This window comes from Branchiostoma floridae, chromosome 12 (genome assembly GCF_000003815.2).
Source record: "Branchiostoma floridae strain S238N-H82 chromosome 12, Bfl_VNyyK, whole genome shotgun sequence".
NCBI classification, from domain to species: domain Eukaryota; kingdom Metazoa; phylum Chordata; class Leptocardii; order Amphioxiformes; family Branchiostomatidae; genus Branchiostoma; species Branchiostoma floridae.
The window spans coordinates 2,613,890-2,637,973 of record NC_049990.1 but is presented as its reverse complement, the minus strand read 5'-3'; the positions used below and the strand labels follow the sequence as shown (position 1 = coordinate 2,637,973).

The 24,084-nt window shown below is 42.5% G+C and overlaps 2 protein-coding genes across 2 annotated transcripts in view; one reads left to right on the top strand and one right to left on the bottom strand.

Annotated features, from left to right (window-relative positions):
* The window catches only part of LOC118427982 (echinoderm microtubule-associated protein-like 6), a 37,665-nt gene extending 19,530 nt beyond the window's left edge, over positions 1-18,135 (bottom strand). The window contains exons 1-12 of the mRNA XM_035837948.1: positions 17,889-18,135; positions 10,078-10,348; positions 9,348-9,393; positions 6,394-6,479; positions 4,567-4,707; positions 3,865-4,014; positions 3,171-3,372; positions 2,337-2,551; positions 1,873-2,035; positions 1,273-1,371; positions 614-728; positions 8-150 (exon numbers count right to left, since the gene is read on the bottom strand). Of these exons, the coding sequence (XP_035693841.1) occupies positions 8-150; positions 614-728; positions 1,273-1,371; positions 1,873-2,035; positions 2,337-2,551; positions 3,171-3,372; positions 3,865-4,014; positions 4,567-4,707; positions 6,394-6,479; positions 9,348-9,393; positions 10,078-10,348; positions 17,889-17,898 (1,641 nt within the window). The 5' untranslated portion in view covers positions 17,899-18,135. The remainder of the gene's footprint in view (positions 1-7; positions 151-613; positions 729-1,272; positions 1,372-1,872; positions 2,036-2,336; positions 2,552-3,170; positions 3,373-3,864; positions 4,015-4,566; positions 4,708-6,393; positions 6,480-9,347; positions 9,394-10,077; positions 10,349-17,888) is intronic.
* A 2,791-nt stretch (positions 18,136-20,926) lies between these two features.
* LOC118427981 (sucrase-isomaltase, intestinal-like) overlaps positions 20,927-24,084 on the top strand; it is a 12,311-nt gene continuing 9,153 nt past the window's right edge. Inside the window, exons 1-4 of the mRNA XM_035837947.1 lie at positions 20,927-21,707; positions 22,703-22,857; positions 23,503-23,674; positions 23,957-24,079. Coding sequence (XP_035693840.1) covers positions 21,240-21,707; positions 22,703-22,857; positions 23,503-23,674; positions 23,957-24,079 — 918 coding nt within the window. The 5' untranslated portion in view covers positions 20,927-21,239. The remainder of the gene's footprint in view (positions 21,708-22,702; positions 22,858-23,502; positions 23,675-23,956; positions 24,080-24,084) is intronic.

Below are 24,084 nucleotides of genomic sequence, written 5' to 3'. Positions count from 1 at the left end.
AACTCACGCCATGTCCCTCCACAGTCCTCTCCAGGTTGCTCCCGCGCCAAATCATGATGTGACCGCTGACCGTTCCGCTGAAGGTCAGCCCGTCCTTGAAGGGCGCCACAGTCAAGATGGTGGTCACTTCCTGATCTTGTCCAAACACACCTGTGGAGACGTCACGGAACAATTGGCGTGTCATTGACTACTGTGCACACTATGGTAAAGCTCCATTGGGCAATGTGTTCCGTGGGAACGCTATCGAGCCATGTACACATATGCTGTAACTAACGACATATACATTGAATAAACTGCTCTCAGTTGAAATGACATGCGACGGTGTCCACGACGGACAAATCGTCATAGTCCGGTTAGGAGAAAATAAACATAAAAAGCAAATATTCAAGGACGAATATAGAAAAAAGCACATTAATACACTAAGTTTTCTTTCGTGTATCAAAACGGTGATCGAAAGAGATAAAAAAATTGAAAAAAGGACTTACAAATTGGCATTGGTATCTTAAGACTAACAATATCAAACGAACACAAATTGGATTTAGTACTGTCTTTCTTTGTTTGCTATTTTGGCATTTAAGCTGGTCTAGGTAGATTTTTAAACTAAAATCCTAACCACTGTTGCTGGTGAGTGAGTTGTCCTGAAGCTCCCAGAACTTGATGTGTTTGACTCCGCAGCTCACCAGCTGGACGTTTCCCTCACTGTAGTGGTTAAACCTCATCTCAAACACCTGAAAACAACAACAACAGATTGATCAAACCGTCATGTAATGACACTGTTCATGTTATGCATGGGGTGTTAGCTCTCACGTGTCTATGACACGCGTATTATCCACCATATTCGATGGCTATATGACACACTAATAGACCAAATCTACAAAAATATCAACAATGAACATGAGGACTTCCTCGCTATTGAAACTCATTCCATTACTAGTGACCAATTGGTGATGACTGCGAGGGTTCTTCATAACAATGGTAAGAAAAGGTTACTAACAATTAGCGTCAAGGTAGTCATCAAATTCACGACAATTGACTTTTAAGTCCCTGTATCATAGCCGTGTACATCGCTTCCACTTTTGATGAGCCCCAATGCCAAGGAAGTGCTTAGATCCACTAAATTAACGAGTTTTATTAAAAGCGCTGAGTTTCAAAGTCGAGGGAATCCTCAGTACCACTAATTTAACGAGTTTTAATAAATTAAGAATTGTCGAGTTTTAAAATTATGGGTTCCCGCATTACACTGTCTCTGAAAGTTTCCAGGAAATGCCTCACCTTCTGTGTATGTCCCCTGGAGCTGGCCACCAGCTTCCCGGACTGCCACTCCCACACGTTCACCTGGTTATAGTTGTCCATCCCCACCGAAACCAGATGCTAAAGGGGCAATAAAACGGGTTCACATGACACCATTGATGAATTTGTGAACCTTAGATTATATTCAAGGCCATATTTCCAGTTTTGTAAATCAGGGCTCTCGTTTGGGAGATCTTCAAATAACGCCGAAGTGTTCAAAGATCAAAAAAGAGAAGAGAGTGTCAGTAGGACAGTCCACTGTTTGCCAATATTGCTGAAAATGCTACCATATCGAGGTATCTACTTGTACTAGAATTAATCTTATCTCTAGAGTTTTGCCACCCTCCTCAAATGAAACTATAGCTACTAGAGAGAGTTTAAAGCTCGGGGAGCAAAATACATTTTACAGTAGAAAATTCCAACGTTTGCCAATGCAATACACCGAAGCTTTTTTCACTGAAGCTATAGCCGAAAAGGATAAAGATGGGAGTGTTGAAGAAAGACAGATTGCAGCTACAGAGTGTTCTACTACTACTACTATGGGCTACCAAATTACAAGGAAAACGAAAGTGAAATTTTCACCTTTCCGTCCCTGTCGAAGCCGAGAGAAGAGATGCCGTGAGTGTGGCCCCCTCCCTTCAGGATAGAGACCGTGTCCAGGTTCCGCGTGTCCCAGACATAGATGTACGGGTCCTTCCCAACCTGACCAGTGGCCACCAGCTGCTTTTCCGGGTGGATCGCCAAACTAAGGTGGAGGAAATGTTATAAGTACGTATACCTGTATGTTGTTATGACAGGGTGATAATTTGGCATAGACAATTTTGTCGCTCGATATTGTGAACAAGATAAATGCATTCGCCACATCCTGCTACGATTTGCTATGGGGGCCGATTTGCTGTCAGTAGATCGCGCAGGTATAGGTCCCAATTCGCAACCCGGGGGCCGGTCGGGTAGCTTTTTTTAGATAGAACCCCTCGGATGTTTTAAATCTGCATTCTATAAAGTCTTATCGCCCCTTTAGATTAAATGGTACATCCATTTCCTACCTCACAATGTCGTCGCTGTGGCCGAAGAACACCTTCTGTGCATGCCTGTTGGGATCGTACACCACTCCGACTCTCGCCACGAAGTAGACCACCTCCTTCCCGGCCGTGTAGAACAGGTTGTTACGCGTCTGGCTGCCACGGTAACCGTACACCCATTCCAGCTTCAGCTGCTGGGGAGGCGGCGTCTTGTCCGCGTTCGGGTCCTTCTTTGTCTCCTGAGAGGAAAGAAAATGTTACATGTACATAGTTACAAACTCACTAGTACCCTCGCCGTTTGAACACTCCTTACGCAAACGTGCAGTCTACCGTACTACAGACCGCTGGTATGAAGCAAACTTTCATCAGTTCGAAGACAGCTTTCGGAAAGAAGTCATTCAAAATTTGGATCAGAAAATCTGCATTAATTATGAACAGAGACGGGGTCGACTCCAGCAGTTACTTAGTACGTTCGATGATAAAGAACGCCACCTGGCGACAAGAAGTAGCACACATATATTACATTCTAAAAGAAGGCAGCTAAATATTTGTGTCCTAAACAACGCATTTGTAACGCTGATAGCTATGGAGTACATTTGTATAGATCGACAACGCACAGATAGGTTAACCGTTATAGTCATCGTATCTGTCGATAACCGTTGTTCATTTGCAAGTACCTATGGGTACTAATGATTTGCAATATGAATAATGTTTGTTCAATTACTTAATTACAAGTTGAAATAGAGCAGCACAGCAAGAATCATCAGCACCCCTTACCGACGACAAGCAGTACAAGATGCAGCAGTCTGAGGGATTATCAGTGCATTGAAGCATGATGACTATAAGTCCATTCCTTACCGTGGCGGCCCGTGTCTGCTTCCTCTTCGCGGGCGCGTATGTGATGGTCCTCCGTGCCGCCGGCTCCTCCCTCCGCGCGCGGTGTGTGTCCGACCGGTGCGTCTCCTGCTTCCGGTGTGTCTCCTCCCGGGGACTCTCCTTGTTCTTCCGCGCGTACCCCTCCTTCTTCTGCTTCTGTCGGAACTCTAGAGGTGGTAGCTCACTGTAGGGGGATGGCAATGTTTAATCTTATTGTTACCCCAAATATACATGTATCAACTGGAAAATGATCTTTGTTCTTCCCCGCGTACCCCTCCTTCTTCTGTTTCTTTCTGTCATTCTGAACTCCAGCGGCGGCAGCTCACTGTAGGGGATTCCGTTGTTTATCTTACTATTACAAAATAGTATACAACATATTTGCTTCGATTGAAAACGCTCATTGATCTTATTTCAATGGCTATGGCATTTTTTGCTTTTTCTGGGTCGGAAATTGTCAAAATAGGCACAATGATCAGGTCAAGAGCCATGTATGTCCTTTCCACAAACGGCATTCGCTGGCATTAGCGAACCTGGTCATCATTTAAAAATGGATTAATGCCCCCTCTTTCCTGTGTGCCCGTACCTAAATTTCTGCAAATGATACTAGGTGTGCAGAGGAGCACGTGGCCACTTTGTTTGATTGAGCTAGATGGGATATTCAAGAATTCGAACTTACTTGTTTCTCTTGGTGGAAGAGTAGAAAGTCTGTTTGGGTGCCTGTCCATACTCGACCCTCTTCAGCCCTTCGTTCCCCACGGCGATGTAGTACGAGTCGTGCTGGATATCAGCCACATCCCGAACCGGCTTCCCGTCCAGTCGGTATAATCTGGGGGAGGGGAACATACGAATAAACAGTTGTAGGTATGAAGGTACGATATTGAAGTTTGTTTTGGGCAAGCAGTGATTCTCACCAATACATCCCTATCAGATATCTTCCTCAGAGCGACTGCAGGCTGCTTCTCGCCGCTGTATGTGACCGCTATATGGAGCACTTTTGCGACGAGAACAAAATATAAACGTTATCGCCGCAAAAGCGCCACCCATATAGCTGCGAGAAGCAGCACCCCAGTCAGGAGCCGTGAAGATGTCTAGTGGACACATTTCCCTTATATCTTTTAACATTTTTCATGGATTAGGTCCAGCCACTTGTTTTTGTTGACTAGATCTCTTCAGCTCCCTCCAAACTTTGCATTCGATTGATTAATCAGTCTATGGATCAATATCTTGATTGTTTCATTGGTCGATTGATAGATTGATAGCTTACTTCCTGATTTCTCCTGACCATCCTAAACCGACCATGTGCATTTTAGTTGATTGATTTAGATATTGATATATTGATTAAGTGACTTGCTGGACAAATCTATAGATCATAGCTTACTTCCTAATAGCTCCTGAGTCGAGTGAGACCTTTTCCTGCACCATCTCCAGCAGCACGTCCCAGGTGCACTTGTTCTGCAGCCACGCCTTCTTAAACAGGAGCTTGGACGGGGGCGTCAGGCTGTCTCCGTTACGGAATATACTGGAACAAGAGAGAGAAACCCCCTTTAAGGCCCTCTGTGTATTGTTTTGTTGAAACGTAGCTTGAATGGGGGCGTCAAGATGTCACCGTTACGGAATATGCTGTAAAGAAGAGAGACGGAAAACCCCTTTGAGACCCTCTGCATATTGTGTTGTTAAAACACGGCTTAAATGGGAGCGTCAAGCTGTCACCGTTACGGAAGATGCTAGAAAAGAGAGAGAACAAAATTTTGCGTGTTACTTCTTTAAATCACTTAAGGTGGTATCTCACTGCACTTGGGTAAGTGGTGCGGCACTACGGCGCTCGTAGATCACAAAAGACAATTTCAGAGATAAATTTTCTTAGGTTTTGTGTATTTTGCTGTCTTCTAAATGATACTTTTCGTATTACGCAGTATACAAATAATTAAAGAAATAGGCGAAAATTACAGTGCAGTGAGATACCACTCTTAGGGGAAGCGGCATGGACGTGCGGAGTTCCTGCGCCTCGTCGTCCGCCGAAAAACCTCGTGACAGCGAGTTATCAAGACCCCGTGTTTGATTTATTGTCTCTTTTAGAATACAAAAGTCAGAAACACCTTCTACTGGCATAATATACACATGATGACAATCTCGAATCAGCGCTCCCGCAAAAATAGAGCTGTCATAGCCAGAGCGCATCTGCAATGACAGCAAGTATATATTTAGTCAAAGCCTAATCACGCCCACACAAAGCTGTCATCACGATCCATTCTCATCCTCATTAAGTCTGTGGATTAGCTCTTCTTCATCAGATTGTCGCCTAGCAACGGGGACGGCTGTCTCTTACATCAGAGCCACGTTACCATGGAGACGGGAGCAGATGATCGTCAACAAGTCGACTTTATTGTTGATGACTGACAACCGGTGGTACAGCTAGCAACAGGTGGTACAAAAACAAACCAAGAAAGAAAGCTGTCGGCGAGAGGTTGTCAGCTCGCAGATATCGGAAAAACTGTGTCTAGATCATGCCTAACAACAAGTTGATTTGGGTGAGAATCGCTATGCCTATGTATACATCAAAATAAGTATAAGAAATCGAAAAGGAAGAAATTGTAGCTGAGCTGTTCAAGACACTTTTATCTGAAATGTCAAACTTTACTTCTTTACCCATGCTGCTTGACGGCCCATGCAGTCCAGGTTCCTATCTCCCGCGGCATTGGGGGCCCTAGCCTAGTCACACTGTGCCTAGTCACCATTCTCAACTAGTCGGCTTAGGAGTGTTGTTCTTTGGCACCATTTGTTAAGTATGGATCTGTTTAGCTTCTAGAAGATTGTATCCTTGCTGGCTTTTCGAGCTATCGCCACCAAGTTCAACTTAAACCAATCGCGTAACAAAAAATCCCCGGCGCCCGCTAGTGAACTGGTTGGGTGGGCTTACTCCCATCGCCGTAGAGATAGCGGCGGGTTCCCGATGGTATGGTTACCAGGCTATAGGGACCCTTGCCTGATGTTGAAAATCGCAAATCCGCGCTCATCCTAACAATCAAACTATCAAATAGGCTTATTCCCATCCGACAAGACAAAATGATAGCGACTAGCGTTGCATGACAAGGCTGCCTTTGAGTATTTTGCCAGAATCTTGCAGACATTTAGGAATAGTAAACACAAGCAAAATACAATCATACTGAACTCCGCTGTTGAGAAGTTGCAAACCGGTTCTACTTACTGTATGATACAGATGTCCTGGTCCACCTTCCGCCATTTTGCCGACACCTGAATCTTCCGCCTGACGATCGGCTTCAAATCTTGCGTCTGTAAAAATAAAAAAACACTCAGCATGCCATCTTTTCTTCTCAAATCCATAGTTATATTGTTAGGATCTATTTCGTCAAGGCAGGTAGAGCACCTAATAGAACGCAAAATGTTTGTTCAAATAATACGCATAAGCTATCAAAATATTCAATCTGCCAAATTAAGAGACCGATTGTTTTGACATCCTCTTTTTGCGCAGAATGAAAGAGAGACTTTATACGCTTAAATCAAACCTACCAAGTCCTATTTTCTACAGCCAGTTGTAGTCTTATGTGCTTAGAAGTCTATCGCGTAGTTTGCTTTTAAAAAGCACATATATTCACAGCGCGCCATCACAAAGTCATCAAAGCAAGAGATCGAGAAAACGCATAACGCCATAACACATCAAGACGTGATGATATCATGGGCAAAGCAGTGATCGAAGTCATCGAAAAACGATTTTTTTTTCATTCCGGCAAGCGAAAAAACTACAACCGAGTCCACCAACGTTTCACCTGTGTTTTTCCCCGCGCCATATCGCTCGATCCTGGGGTGCTGCTGAATTTACACCAAGAGAACGTCACAGAACATCCAGGTCGGCCGACCGCTTCACGCGTTATGATCCAGCACGTTTACACCCAACACTGGTAATTATCTCCTACTGAGTCTGCTCACGGCGCGCATTAACCAATGCGAGCCTCCGTTACATATTACGTTGTAGTAGCCAGGAAGCCAGACTGTCTCCAGGGTCTACACATCATATGCTTTGCAATCAGAAAAGATAGTGACAGTCGCGCGTTTAGCCCCACCTGATTGTATGGAGGTTTTATCATTATCCCATATTGTTTGAATCGTAGAACTTTATTATCCTATATTGTTTAATTAGTAGAATTTTAATGTTCTATATTGTTTAATTAGTAGAATTTCAATGTCTATTCTGTATTCTTTCTTCTTTTGTAGTTTATAGTGGATCATACAAAAGTCACTGTACTTTTTGTAGTGTCAATAAAGCATTTGATACCATACTGAGCGTGCAGACCGCGCGCGCATTGACCAATGCTAGCCCCCGTAGTAAAGTTTCCGTTTCAGTATACTGGAAGACAGCCTTTCTCGAGGGCCTAATAATTTTCGTTCTCGCGCCTTGTTTAAACCCAAATCGCCCGGCAGAGTCTGTAGCGAAGATTAAAACCAGAGCGGCTTCTTGTCTCTGATTCGTAATGGCAGTAGCGTGTCCTGCCATGTAACAGGTGTCAGTGCTGGCGCTTCAATGTCACCGTTATTCATTCATGAAGCCAACCACAATAAATATAGATCTTGTTTACAACTTTAAGACTCTGGAGTAACCGTAATATCTCCTTGTTTCCGCATTTTGCAATAACCAAATTATTATTTTTTGTTATATACCTGTGCTAGTTGCAAAGTCAATGAAGTGTAAGCCCGTGAAGTAACTTTGAATAAACGTACTACCATCAATTTGCTTATTTGATTCTGTTCTGCTGTCATTAAATCAAGTATCACATACATAATCAGGCAGCAATTAAGGGCTGACCGACACATATTGCGCATGCTATCACCTTAATATCAAACCCCCTCGTGAAAACTTTCGTGTAATTTCATAGTCAGTAGTGTGAGTGACGTGTAGACGTGACAAACCCACACTTGTGAGTGACCAGATCACCACATGTGGATGTGCTCTTGGGACGATTGCACGAAGTTGGTGGGCAACTCATGGAGTGGTGTTCTTAGCGATAATACAAATATTGTGCTGTTGATATCTTGTAACACACCAGCAAATTTTCAATAGTCGTTTTATCGTTCTGGAAAAATCTTCAAGAAGAAAGGATGTTTTGTCTCTTTTTGTACGTCTTTTCCGACTGTTCTGTGCGTCTTTCAAGAAGAGCATATTTTTTCTCTTTTCTCTTTGTGTTTCTTTTCAATTACAACCTATGCGTTGAAAATGCATCCAAATGTATCCATATGTTTCTGACAGAATCTGGTTATCCTCGATATGATTTTTTTTACAATCTTCAAGCATAAAACGTGACATACTAAACTATGTAAAAACGTACGGAAACGATGCAAAAATCATACCTCTGCTTGTAGGTTATTCCAGACGCTAAAACTGGTGTGTCAAGCCGATATGTGTCCCCTAGAAAACGACAGATCTTACCTCTATGAAAGCCAGCCCTTCTGTAGGATCGGACTTAAGAGGAGGGAAGGTGATGGAAGAAGTTTTCAGTTCGGAACGACCCTTTTTGACTCGCTGTTGCCTTGTTGAGTTAATGGCTGGAAGCATCGTGGTTTTTATAGTAATATTTTTAGCGTGGTTATAACAAAGCTGGCCGCCTTAAAAGCTCTAAAATAACGTTTTCTTTTCCCTTGAGAGAAAAATACACATAATCTACTGTCTGAAAAATGTCTTCAATATGCTGTGGCAACTTTGTCCTACGACAAAAGTGACAAGGCCCTAAGAGAAGAAAATTTTCTTGGCTCCAGGCGTGTTGATTCTCCAAGTTTGATATTCCGATTCCAAACACGATTCCTCTCCTCCGCACATGCACCTGCTCTATTCAGCCCGTCACTCCAAACGTCAAGTTTGCTACATCCGCAGCAGTGACTCTAATTACCGACGTCGCTACAAACGCCGCGTATTCGGAGACAAAAGTGGCAATCTGGAGGTAGCAACACTGTTTGTGTAGCTAATATCCCTTGTTGCCAACCACTGGGCTGGTAACTTATCATATAAGAACACACGACAATAACGCAAGATTGAGTGGAATTACCGGCACACGCTTCAATACAAAAGGACGTCGTTACGCTATAACCGGAGAGTATGAAGTATGGCAGTTGCCATGGAAACGTGACGTATGCATCACCATGGTTACGTACCTTGCTGTGCTGTAGCTGAGCCCGAACGCGGAAATACTCGCCATAACTGGAATGACAACAAAATAGACATTTCATTGATTTGACCGATAATAACCTCTGGGTAGGTAACGTTACAAATGTAATGACTGTAGGTTTCAAATTCTGCACTAGGGATGTGCACCCGTACGTAGTACATGTAATCTCCAAGCAGATCCAGTAGCATAAGATAGTATCAAAAGCTGGCAGAGGAGTGAAGTTGGCCTAGAAGTGTGTTTCGATACCGGATCTGCCGGAACTGAAACGGGGAGCGAAACACACCCCAAGGCCGACTTCACTATTCTGTAAGCTTTTGATACTATCTTATGCTACCGTGGGATCTGCTTGGAGATTACAGTAAATGTACAATACCAGGAAATCACTTAGGGTCAGGTCTAAATTACTGGAACGTCTAGGTTCCCGTTCCCCCATCATAATCAAGAACTTACTGACTGGTCCTCAATACTAAACCATCTTTGTTTTTTTAACAAATAAATAGCTGTTTTATTCATACAACTTGATTAACATAGGGTGATCACATTCTGACGTTTAACTGATATCATTGCACCACCCCTTCTAAGGAACAAGTTTAAAGTCAAATCCATTAGTCAAATTCAACTGTAGCTCATATTCAAAATGGCGGATCGAACATGTCAAAGGTCATGGTCGCCGCTGGTGGCCATGTCAACATGGACGAGTCTACTATTGTACCTACTTTGCTGGCTTGAATCGTTCCTTCCCCGCCGCCACATAGACTCCTCCCGCCTCCAAGTCCTCTAGCGTCTTGACTCTGTGGCCCTCTTTGGGCGTGTGTAGCTTCCTAACTGGTCCGAAGGGCGTTGTTCCAAGGTCAGTCGACACATAGTTCAAGAACGTATCCAAGTCCTTCACCACCCTCTCGTTCACGACGAACTTCCGACCTGGGTCAAAAGCGTCGCCGTTCTTGTGGATCACCACCGCCTTGGCTCGCTCGGCGGCTGCGATGGCTACAGCAAGGGACATATCAAAACATTTTCATCGGTCAACAGCAATGAAAAACGCAGTCTAACCGTAGCGTCTACAACCGAGCACCCTTCCGTGACTGCACTGTCAAGAAATGACACTGTATCCCCGCGCTTTTTGATGCCGGTGACTAAAGATCTAGAATTTATATCCTAGAGGTGAAACTTTGCACCGGGCTTTCTGCGTCGCCCCGGTGACGCTGTTAGGACCCGCCACAATGGCATTGCCGTGTAACTTGCGAGCGTTTCATTCAAAAGACACGGTCAAAATCGTCGTGTGAGTCTTTTTGTGGTACGATTTTCGGCAAAACCATGACAGAACAAAACATCGAAATGGGCATACGACAAACTTTTCTGTCATAAGATAGCTGAATGTTGTACGATAGAGCCACGACAGCCCATTACTATATGTCGCAAACTTGTCGTATGGGGTACATGCATGGGACGAGGTCTTTTGTTCCGCGTATTTTTCTGGGGAAACTCGATCCGTGTGTAGAGACAACGCGATGTAAATGTTTAGGCAGGTTTCTAAGTGTGCATTGACACACCCCTTGTACTACCGTGTACAGTTTACACGTGGGCTTTTGTACGCTACTCGGGCGTGTTGACTTTGAGGACAGGGCTGTGGTAACATCCAACGAGGGTTCTCTAAGCCAACCAATTATTTTCCTTACTCTTTTTCCTTGTCATTATTAAATCACTTTTAAGTTTAAGGTGCATCCGACGGTTCACACAAAATTAAAACTCCGATGTCTCAAGATCTTTACTTCGGTCTGATTCTGTCCGACAGAATTTGGCTCAGTTTCAATGCGTTTCTTTCGAAGGTCATGAGAGGACAGCCGACTTTTCTTTCTAGAGATTATACCCATATTCGTAAAGGACCATATGTCCTTCTTAGGGATTACATGCCTTTCTTAAGGGTAAACGGAGAGAAAGGGCTAGACAGAAGAAAAGCTTGCTGCGTGTTGACCAGACAAAGAAAGTTAGGTCAGCAGTGTGGCAAAACTTATAAATTTTGTCACACTGTTCCATCCATTTTTGCTGATTTCAACTGTTTATCTAGCCGTAAGGGAAGAGGTGTAATGCACAGTGACTTTGAGCAAACCTGCAGTGGCTTACACTGTCAAACAAGCGGAACTCTGTTAACGGGAGATTAGAGGGTGGCTCTTCTTTCGATAAACAAGTTTTCACGCTCGAATAGAAAGAAAAACGAACGAGATAGATCCATCAAATCGAAGATAAAGGTATGTAGATAATAAGTACAGAGAAACTTATCAGTTTATAATTAGAACAAGAAATGGAGATCCACAAATAGCAACCACGACATCTTTTTATTAACATATTGCAACTATCACGAAGAACATACTGAGGCTACGACCCTGGATGTGCTTTCTAAATTCTATTTGTCCTGTACTGTTAGGAGCAAGCATTAGATCAGAGCAAGATACCAGTGGTCTTTGGTATTTGTTTTCTCCTAATCAATATTGTTTTTATCCCAAGCTGCAAAAACATGCAAGGACTGTGGGATTTGATATTTCAATTCCATTAAGAATTATTTCAAGCAAACTTGCTTTTGAAATCAGAAATTATTTCTTACACACAAGAGTCAATATTACTAGTATTTATTCTTGGAATGTATCGTTGCTATATTCATGGTCAAATTATTTACTCCTCACATGGTTAGCTGAATACCAACCAAGAGGTAACTCGCGGTCAGTAGTCCCCTGATTTTACGTAGGTGGAGATACTAAGTCGTTCCACAGGTGCCTCTTAAAATGTATCGCCTGCGTTCACCTTCCGCTCCCCCATCATACTCCTCCCCCCCTCCATTGACACAATGATTTAATCGCTCTGCATCTCTAAATTTACTATATCCGGTTACCTGATGAACTCCCTCATCAGGCCCTCCCATTTACACAACTATTTACTCGCTCTGAATCTTAAAATTTACCATAACCGGTTACCTGTAGCACCCCATCATGCCCTTCCGTTAACGCAATTATTTAGTCACCCTACATTTTAACATATACCATATCCGGTTACCTGAACCACCCCATCATACCCTCCCATTGACACAATGATTTAATCATCCTGCATCTTAAAATATATCCTTTCCGGTCACCTGCAGAACCCCATCATGCCCTCCCATTGACATAATGATTTACTTGCTCTGCATATTAATATTTATCAAATCTGGTAACTTGAACTCCCCCATTATGCCCTTCCATTGACAACATAATTAGCCCGTCCCCTACGGCTCGTTGAACAAACGCGTAGGTTTGAAGTGGGGTTTTGGCCGCACGCAAATCGCTTGTCGTCAGTACTGCCCCTTGTTCCATAACAAGTGAACACGCTTGTCGCGTGAATTATACATGAAGCATTATCCCGGGAAAACCCGGAAAGAATCTATGGACAAGCCGGGATAAGAAAGAAGTGGGCTTCTGTGATTTGCGACGACGCTATATAAAGGCCACAGCAACTAAATTTTATGGATGACATCCTATGCAGAATGCAAAAATAATGAGATAGCGTGAATGAAAAAACAAGATGCCATTAAGATGGCTAATTTCTACAATAGACAGCATAAACGTCGTAACAATATTTGAAGTGACAAAAACGTGGCATCACAACTAACAAGGCATTCGAGTCTTGTTGGTTTTTCTGAAATCAGGCGATAATTAATGAGCGCGCTGATGTAACCCATAACATTTACTTGCTGTGGCCTAAGCTTATATTACTAAAATCGGATTATTCCACTAAATCCGAAAGGATTATCCCCTTGGATGACTTATAAGATGTAATGAGAAATGAATGTGAATGTGTCTCAAGAGACAAGACAGGTGAAAGTAAGTTTACAAGGATGGGAGTCAAAATATGTTTGGGGATTTGGAAACGATGTACAAGAAATGTACTTCAGTAAAAAAAAGATACACGTGTAAGACATATCAATTTTAAATCCATATAATTAATTCACTTATTGCCTCCTTATTTTGTATTGGTTAATGAATACTTATACAGTACTTATTTATTTTTGAAGAGAAACAGATATTCTCTAATCTACAGTGACCGACCATTTTACATTTGTAACAGAAGAACAAAAACGACAAATCGTCCTGAAACTGATCTATCATTGTACTACAAGGCAGCCATATCAACTAACTAGTTCCCCAACCCAAGGCCATTGTCCTATCTCGTCAATCTTTGTTGATATTTGTTGTTAGCAACGGTTGTCAGGCGAAATGACATCAGGTGTCATTGGTCACGCACGAAGAAGGTCTTGTCTTATCTCGATGTTGACAATGGCATGCCTAGTTTTACATTAATTGATATTTTCAATATCTCCAGAATGTTGTATTTTTGAGCGCAAAAAGAACTAAAGATACAAATTGATGAATGGGGAAAAGACAATTATTGATTAAAGCGTCAGCAATAAATATTTTTGCCTGCTTTGTTCTATAGCATTGGCGGGACTTGTGTCCTGAAAACGGGGACTATTCTCTATAGCAACACGGCCCGCATTCGAAAGCCATATGAGTAAACTACTAGTACTCTGCACCACTACAAAATCGTCCTCTAGGTCACTGCATGGTCTATCGGTATCGATTTTGTAATACACGATGTTTTGTATGTTGGGTAAAGAATGTGGTTACTAACAGGTAATGTATCCAGAAATTAGATCAGACCTGTGATGCCCAAAGGTTAGATTTAGATTTTATCCAATTTTCGGTGCAGCCTTACAGAGAATCTCAGATATTCTTTCCATGAGCCATGATAGTAACCATGACAGAAAGAGAAAAATTATAAAAGACTGAAAACAAAAAACAATCATATTGCTAAACCCAGTGACTGGTGATGATATTCAATAAGACAGATATAATGTCACAATAGTGAGCTGAAAAAGGTGACGGCAAGCTAACTCATGTCATATCACCTATATGGCAAATTTCGACTATTCTACTGGCGACCTGTGAAGCCTGGTAGGGGCTAGGGAAGTACAGCAAAGAGACGAAATTTAATACCAATAAACTAAACCAAAAGCCATCGCTATTGCACCTTTAAGAAGGAGCCACATAAAAGACATAGGCACGAAGGTGAGACCACTGTGCCTAAAATACACCCAAAGAGGTCCTCAACATTAACGATGGGGTCACTTGAGGGCAGATGGTTCAATCTTGAAGAAAGTCTCCCTGCGTTTGTTGCGAGTACGTTAAAGAACTCACTACCGTGAGTTATCGATACAAGTATAGTGGTTCAATGTGGCCAAAGGGCTACAGAATAGCGTGGGGCGTCATCCCTAAGCAACTGAGATTCACGGGCAATTCTACCTTTTTGGTGGTTCGCCGTGATGTGTGCCGACCGGAAACATTCAGAAGTCAAACTGAAATGATTATTAGATTAACATGTAGCATACGGCGGACGAACGACACATATATATTATGCATTTAGGAAAAGGAAATAAGATTAACTAGACTTAAGTTCAGAGACTGAATCATAAAATGTGCACCATAAATCCTGCCACAGAAGGAGCTATGTAACGTGCACTACGAGCTGTTCCACTGAGAACAGAGCCTTATAACTGTTTCAAAAGGGCGTCATGCACCGGTCCCAGACAAAGGCCGGGTGTGATGGTAACTCAAGAAGGCGTGCAACAAGGACCCTACACGGCGCGGAGTGTGCCCTAAGGCCGTTTGGAGTCAGGAGTGATTTGTTAACGTCTTCTGGGTTGTGTTTTCTTACGGCAGACACTAGAAGTAAGGACATTTGCAGTTAACGTTCAATTTGCGTATGTCGCACGATCTTTCGAAAGCATTTTTTTTCACGTCATGTGATTTTCGGCGAGACTTTCACTGAATTTGAGTGTCAACATTAAGGGTCTGGCGATAAACGTTTCCATTTCAAGACAGAAGTTTTGCGCATTCAACGCTGTCTTGGGTCCTATAAATATCTTCAATTTGTTTCCTTATCCTGTCGCAAGGCTTGTGTGAAGGGGAATTGTATCGATGGGAAGTGGGCAGTTCACACTGAAGCATGCTACGATTGTCTTTCAAGGAGTCGGAATTGTTCTTAAACATTGCTCTCCTTAACTGACATCTTAAGATAAAAGGCGCCCAATATGAAGGACTTCTTGTAATGTGCAAGTCGGAGTAAGACCAAAGGCTGTGGGATTAGAACCCCTAACCTTGTGATCCCGAAGTTGAATTATGCATTATTACACAAGACAACATGGATGCTCAGTGTCGTCCGTGGGTTGATTATGAAAATACAGCTTAGAAAGAATTGATCTTTCAAATAAGTATATCTTGCTTTCTTACACTCAGATTTACAGAGTAAAACTTACCATTTTTGAGAAAAAAAATACTAAAGAATTGTTCTTTCAAATAAGTATTTTTTTTGCAAACAGAGTTACAGGGCGAAATTTACAGCAGGCAATCATTGTTGTCGTTTGCATGACAAGAAGTGATAATGTTCTATTTAGGCGGGCTTGTTACCAAGCAACAACTCATGGGCACGCAGTAATAGAGCGACTGATTTTGACAGGTTTCTAGCTGTACCTATTAAGTCGTATAATGTGCATGAGTCACTGGTATAAAAGTAGCGATGAACATATCATGATGACAATGGTAACTATGTGTTAGATACGCTACAACCCATATGTCACAACCACATTTGAATATATCTTTACATTCGAAAAAACTGACAGTGTTATTTTGTATGACGAATTTTGTGGCTGGGTTCGACCGTATGAACGTCACTAGGCTTTTTCTTGCGTCATATCAACAGTCTGTTTCCTGATGTTGCAACATTTCTTAGCGCATCAAGCAAGACTCAACCGTAACAGCCCCCGTGGGTCTCATTTGTAGAAAGTACGCCTTCCTTGCCATTCCTATGGGACATATCAGGTATCTTATTGCCTGCCAATATCTGATTAGTGTTATCATTTTTTGATTTGTTATATTTATACTTATCTTGGAATTACCTGATTAGATTAGTAAGGCACAGAACAAGTCATTATATCTTCTAATTCAGAACGGTACGCTTTCCTCTTTAAAATTTGTTGTCATATATATATTGTTGAATTCTTCATTATTTTCTTAACATGTGCAGAAAAATCAAATCAACTCCAAAATGCCCAGTGGGGTGTGAATTGGAGCCTTTGTGAAACCGTTACCTCTCAAATTGCATAACGAGTTTGTAACGAGTTGCAATTGAAGTTGGCCTCTCTTGTACTACAAAAGCACTATGATCCTATGTTCCCATTTATAAAGAGCCCTGTATGGATTACTCGATGGCCGTTTCTTTATTGTGATGTAAGTGAAATCGATGTAGAAATCGGGACTCTTCTAAAAAGGGAGGCTGTTAAGGATTTCCTGATAATTCAGGCGATCCGACATTCAAACAAGCACAGAAAGAAGATTTAGACGTTTTAGACGATATGATTTTTATATCCCGCAGGGGAAGGATTCTCGTACCATCTAAGGCTTTTCTAAATTTCTACAGTCTGAACAAGACATGCATTTTTTCTGGTTATATTGCAAAATATCTGGTTGTTTGGGTTTTTTCTAGTCGCTTTAAAGTAATAGGATTTATTATAGATAAAATAGTTAAGACATTAAATCTTTCAACATATTGACAGACCCTGAAAAACAAAAATTACCTGTTCCTAGATTTCTTAGATATGCGACAGATCTATCTTTTTTTCGCATTTTGGATTATTCATTGTACGTCTAAGCTTGTACATTCTAATTTGAGAATAAATGTATGCGAAACAGTCTATACTTAGCACCTATGGGGTCATAAAGGCATGATTAAAGCATCTGATACGCTTGTCAACAGTATGTATGTCTAATCGCGGTGGTATCGATACTCGGTAGCGCAAATATTAGACACGAATAGCCTTTCGTCACCCATGCGTGCAATACACAACAAGGCGGTTACAAACTGTCGAACGCGTTCTAGATATTGTTACAGCCATATCCTTCTAACTACGACAATGTGTATGTATTTTAGCATCTATTCTCATATCCATGTATTAGATGATCCAAACCTGATTAATGATATCATACGCGCCTCATGTGCTAGAATTAAATGCGTGGCGAATCGTGTTTATAGTGAATTACGTTGTATGATTTTGTATATACGATTTACGTACTGCTGAGCCTATGACAAAACCGACAATCGGTTACGATTTTATATGATCCCATAAGCTTTTTCGTCAAAAAGACAGCTACATTTTGTACGATACATTAATGACTGGCATAAAAATGACCTCAACTTGCTAGTAAAAATATCGTAGTCGAAGCCGAACAATACGATGCACCTTGTACATGTTTACCAAATTACGTACAAAAGAAGACATCTACAAGCAATCAAGCATGACCTACTTGTCTTCTTGTTGTCTTAAATTCTGTGCTTACACACTCTAAGACACTGAAAAACACACATCTTTACCCCAAACCTTAGAAGACAAGATACAAGATGGCGGAAGGCATTTTAAGGATGATTGTGGGGAGGGGGGCAGTCTTACCGAGTGACATCCTGGCAGCGGCGAAGCTTTGTGAAGATGAGCCTCAAAGAAACGCGCTGACAGGTCCGATAGAATCACTGCGTCATCCCGTAAGCCTCGCACGCTTACAGAATGCAAGATGAGCCGCAATGGATCGCAGTGATTTCTCGTGAATGTTCTTAAATGGTTCCCGTATTCCACGCCGTCCGCGAATACAGGTGTGAGTGAGTACGAGTGAGTGAGAGCGCGGGGACTCGTGTGTCAGCGCCCGGGTCAGAATGGCCCGGGGATATTTGGGTGAAATGGCATCCGCGTCGCTAGGCAACGCCCATAATGAGATAGGCCAGGTGAGCTCGGCCTGCAATTCGCGTGAAAGCAAGCGCATGACGTCACTCACGGTTGGCTAACCCCGGTAAATGAAGACGTAAACAGAGGAACAAAAAACGGTTAGAGTATGTGAGAGACGGGATTTGTTCGTTTGAAAGAGTTAGAGCTGAGGAAATAAACAAATCTGCAACTGTATACTGTACGTGTTAGCTGGCGTGTCACAAAAGACCCCGGGGTAGAAAGTATAAACAACGGATCAACTTGTCAACACCGCGTAGCACAAAGAGCGAGAGACTGGCAGGCAAAATGCGTTATTTGATGCATTTTTTTGGTGCAACTGTTTCAAATGCCGCAATGATTCGAAATAAAAACAATCATTTGACAATTAGCTTACAAACGCTAGAAATAGGAATAGGAACTTACGAAGAGTCTAAAATAATAGGCATGTAGACCTTGAATATGTGGTTCGTTTTCACATTTTGTAGCTCTTAGGGCCCAGTCAGTCTGATATACAGACTATAACATAGACTGCACACACACACACACACACAAAAAAAAAAAACTTACTAGCAAAGCGATAACAATAGAAGGCATTAGTGACGATTAGCCTTAATGCCACATACAAGATGCACTAACAAGGTTCTCTATTGCGAATAGGTGAATGAGTGATTGTATGTATTGGCAACGATCATCTCTGGACAAATCTTATAATTATGGATATCCAAGCATCCAAATGTTAGTCCAAGTATCGAAGTCTAGCATATGGGACCCATATACATGTACTAGGTTAGGCTTCGTCTCGCTTCGTGATAATGGTAAAAAGTAGGATTGTATGGGTTTACCTATAGTCGGTTTGTCAAATCATGTGTGAGACATTTCCAACAAAAAGAGTGTTAAGCGACGTCACGATGACAACGCCCAGCTTAGATCTTGTAATGTCCTCTGATTGGAGATAATTACTATAATTACATCAGCGCTTTGTTGTCTGCATAATATCTCGACTGACTGCACCACTTTCCGCCTTAGAGAGCTTCTAACATAGAAAAGACTTTCATGAAGATGGAAAGGACAGATATTACTGGCTTTGAAGGGATTCAAAAAACGATGGGAACTTGAAATTTTCAAAGTCACTTTAGAAACTCAACAGCACACTGTTCATAATCATGAAAACAAACCTAAAACTTTCAACATGTGCCCCTACATGTTTATACTAAATTTTGTTTCAAAAACATACTTTATCATATCGTGTTTTTATCATTCTCTCTTCATGTGTTACGTGATACGTCGTTAAAGATCGTTTCCATGGTTAAAACTGATAACAGAAATTTGTAGTTGTTGCCATCATAACACGTACGTTGGAAAACCAAACATAGTTCTTCAAGTACCTTATCATCGAATGAATTGCAAAACACCTGTCGGATATATATCAGAGCTTTTTTTTTTATTGAGGACAAAAAACGTCCCTACGCCTGCTGGAAAGGTTGACTGTAAGAAAGAGACGTCTCTGTAAAAGCTTTCTATCTTTATGGCAACCTGCACTACCACATACCCCACACCGCCATCACCCAACGATCTGGAGGTCAAGTGACTAGGTATGTATCATTAGGCAGGTAAAGAAACGTTTGTTTGTCTCTATGGATACATAACAGACCTACCCTATCCATAGGAAGTACCGATTACAGCTTACACACATCAGAACACGTAATTTTCGTGTCAACACATCATTACACCGTTTCCCTTGAGGGCGTCTACGAACGTTTACGATCTTATACGGACATTCACGAATTCACACGACAGTTGGCGAAAAGGGTACGAAAAGCGCCCCCACAGACGAGCTCGAGTTTCGGTACTGCAAGCATTTAACCATTGTGGTGAATCATGCTTTGTTGCTTAAAGCGAAGACAAGCACAGCAAGTCTCATACGGTTAAATACACACTACAAAACAGAAAAAAACTAGATTCTTAATATACTCCTTTAAAAACATTTAAGAACAACAAAAGTCTATATTTTTGTTGCAACGAGGTGGGCCTCGTTGTGGGTTTCAGTATCCTTTGCTATAACAAAGCCATATATATTTATACACTATGATCCAACTAATTTCTCATATCAGGAACTCATCTCTACCATTAACTTTACGAATAAAATCGGGGTATTCAAAAACGGGAAGGTCTGACACAAAACCATTACATCTTAATTTAAAATGTATCCAATTACATTATGCTCAATTATGTCATCTCATTATGTTTATAGATAGACAGAGATCTCATAAGAACACGAGCAAGCGGTACAAATGTGTACCGTAAGTTGTTTAACAAACGCGATAGCCGTTCAGCAATTATTTGAGCGCGGGTTTGCAGAAAATAACTTCGACAAGGCAAACCCCATGTTTCAATGATTAGCCTAAACTATCAGTATGCCCAGGATCTGACCTACTTAAAAGTTTAACGTCCAGAAAGTAAATGTTGGAAGGACGTTTCCTAACATTTGCTGAATTTTTTGTGAAGACAGTAAAGTGAAGACTTTGAGCCATGCCTGTAGAAGAAGAGGACAGGAGATGATGATAGGGTAAACCGGTAGATTACCTAAAACCAAGAAAAAATAGCGTGTTCAGCGAATTGTTCTAACTTCTTTAAAACAAACCATTTAGGTTTCAATGATTAACCCATACTATCAGTATGCCCCGGATTTGACCTATATAAGTGTACATAGGTTGTTAGGATGTGTGGATTTTGTAACGGCAGCGCTAGTAAGGTGTAAATTTTCAGGTCATGACTACGCAAGGAAGTTCTCCCGAGATGCCGGCAGAATCTCTTAGTGATGACAAGAAGTTTAGTCGCCTATGACGGCTACATGCACCGTACAAGTTATTAACTTAATCATTAACTAAACGAGTTTTAGTCATTACCCAAACTGTCGGTGGCATGCCCCATGCATGCCCCATGCATGACCTGAGTAACCGTATAACGTCCGGAGGTTAGTGTTAGTTGAGTGGGAGTCTCCTGGTAGTCATTGGATTCTTCTGAAGACGGTGAAACCTTGAAGTTATGCCTGCGAACGAAAGTTCTTCTGGGATGCCGGCAGAAGATCCTAGTGGGGAGAAGTTCAGCCGGCCCCGATGGCGGGTTGTTCTGATCGCGGCGTGTGCCGTGGTGGCGGCTCTGCTGGTTATCATCGTGCCCACCGCCGTTGTGCTGACCAGGACGGACCGGCTCCACCCCGTGTGTCCCGCCATGGACGAGCGGGAGAGGGTCGACTGTCACCCCGAGGGGAAGGCCACCAGGCATCGGTGCGAGGCGCGGGGCTGCTGCTGGAGCCCTCCGGCCGCTCAGGGCCCGCCCAGCTGCTTCTACCCGACCAACCACGGCTACGAGCTGGACGGGGAGGTGGTGAAGACGGCTACGGGCTACAGGGCCAGGCTGCGCCGCCTGAAGACCCCGACCATGTACGGTGACGACGTCGAGACCGTAGAAGTGTTGGTGGAAATGCAGGAAGAACACAGAATACATGTGAAGGTTTGTGCTTCCCTGTACTTTGTCAGTTTATATTTAATCTATGTCATTGTAATTCACTATTCTACCATGCAATTAGTACCGTTATAATCATTTTTCGGGCGAACCTACGGAGAGATTGACTATGTATGCTATCACTGATAAACAACTACGTACATATAATACAAACGTACAAGTACTTCCTATCCTTGTAATATTGACCGAATTATAATGCTGTACTTTTGAGATATGAGCACTCGGGACATGGCGATTTTTGCACTAGATATTTAACTACTCACTAAACCAATTGGTTTTAGATTATCAACGCGGTTTTCCTTAATTCAATATTTGGAAACGTTAACGTAAGTGTGCTCGAGGTAAACCCCTATGTTTAGTTAATACGTTACATATACCGGTCAGGACTGTATGAACACATGGTTAGGAGATATGATGGCAACGCTGCCACTTTTATTTACAAATGTTGTATGCTCTTTGTAAATACTCCGTATCACCCGAGATGCCAGCCCGACCGCGGGTCGGATCGCCCAACGGCCGAAGGCTCGGTACCCTTAGCCTGTTATCGAGCCGTAAAATAGCTCCCGAGCCTCTTCTGTTCTACAAAGTTGCAATATTACAAAACCATTTTATGTAACATTCAATGATATTGGCGCTCACAACACGCTTTCAAGAACACCAAGACGGTTCTTTAACCGCAACTCACATCTTAGACGCAGCCGAGGTCCTGTACTTGGTTCTTTAACCGTTACTCCGTATCTCAATGTTTATCCACAGATCCTAGACCCATCGGAGACCAGGTACGAGGCTCTTAAAGCACAACTTCTTACCTCTATTCTACTCGGAGACCAGGTACGAGGCTCTTAAGCCACAACTTCTTACCTCTATTCTACTCGGAGACCAGGTACGAGGCTCTTAACCCACAACTTCTTACCTCTATCCTACTCAGAGACCCGGTACAAGGCTCTTAAACCACAACTTCTTACCTTTATCCTACTCCCCAGATCCTAGACCCCTCCTCGGCCCGGTACGAGGTTCCCGAGGCGGCCCTGAGGGTCCCCAGACCCGGGGAGGCGGTGGACAACCCCATGTATGACGTCACCTTCACACACCGGCCCTTCAGCATCAAGGTCACCAGGGAAAGCACCGGGACAACAATGTCAGTCATTACGTCATGTTTCGTTGAGCCAATCAATACTGGTATATCCACGCTGATTGGTCAGTTGAACATAGAAGAGTTAAGCGTATTAATTTTCTTGTAAATGACGTAATTATCTAATTACCGTTGAAATGCATTAAAATTCAAATTGACCCGACAACGCACAGGTTCAATAGCCCAACATGGCGGACTATGAATACGTAATTGTCACGTCAGTGTAAACGGTCTAAACTCTCTCACACTCTCTCAAGGGCGAAACGTTGCTTCCTGTCTCTTTTCTATCAGTACTTTCATGGCCATTGTTCCGACGATCTCACACTACTTATGCTTCCACTTAGAGCCTTTTAGGGTAACACTAACTATTCCTCCAGCTCACATCGTTATGCTGTTCAATCATAAATATCTAAGTCCTTCTACAGCAACAGCTATCCTCTGACTGAAAAACTCCGGAACTCTCTCGATAGCTGTTTCCCTCCTTTATACATATAAAAACCTTCGAAACCAGTATCCACTGCTATCTCCTTGCAAATAATTTCTAACATCCGTCAACTTAGTTCACTGTTTAGAAGTAGTCAAACGGCCTTGCGTTGAACAAACCTGTTAAACAACGTCAACTAGTTTCTATATGTTTGTTCATCTCATCAGATTCGACACCTCGGTGGGAAAGCTGACGTTTTCTGCCCAGTTCCTGTCCGTGTCCAGCCGGCTGGCCAGCCCTAACCTGTACGGACTGGGGGAGCACGTCCACAGGCGCTACAGGCACGACCTCAACTGGAAAACTTGGCCCATCTTCGCCAGTGGTGCCAACCCTTTTGGGGTAAGTCCAGTGCAAATTACTCACTCACTCACTCACTCACTCACTCACTCACTCACTCACTCACTCACTCACTCACTCACTCACTCACTGTCATACTTTCTCTCTCTCTATCCCTCTCAAAACACATACACACTAAAAGATCACAGTTAAAAGAATAATATTGGAGAATCTGTCTATGCTTGTTTGTTGGTACATTTTAAGTACATTTTATGCCTGACCATGCCGTTTATATACTCTATACCTTACTTTATGTCTATTTTGTCTTTGAACCGTTCTAAACAGAACTATGAGAACCTTTACGGCCACCACCCGTTCTACATGTGCCTGGAGGATGACGGGAAGGCGAACGGAGTCTTTCTCCTCAACAGTAACGCTATGGGTACGTCATCTCCAAGCAGATGTGTGGTAGT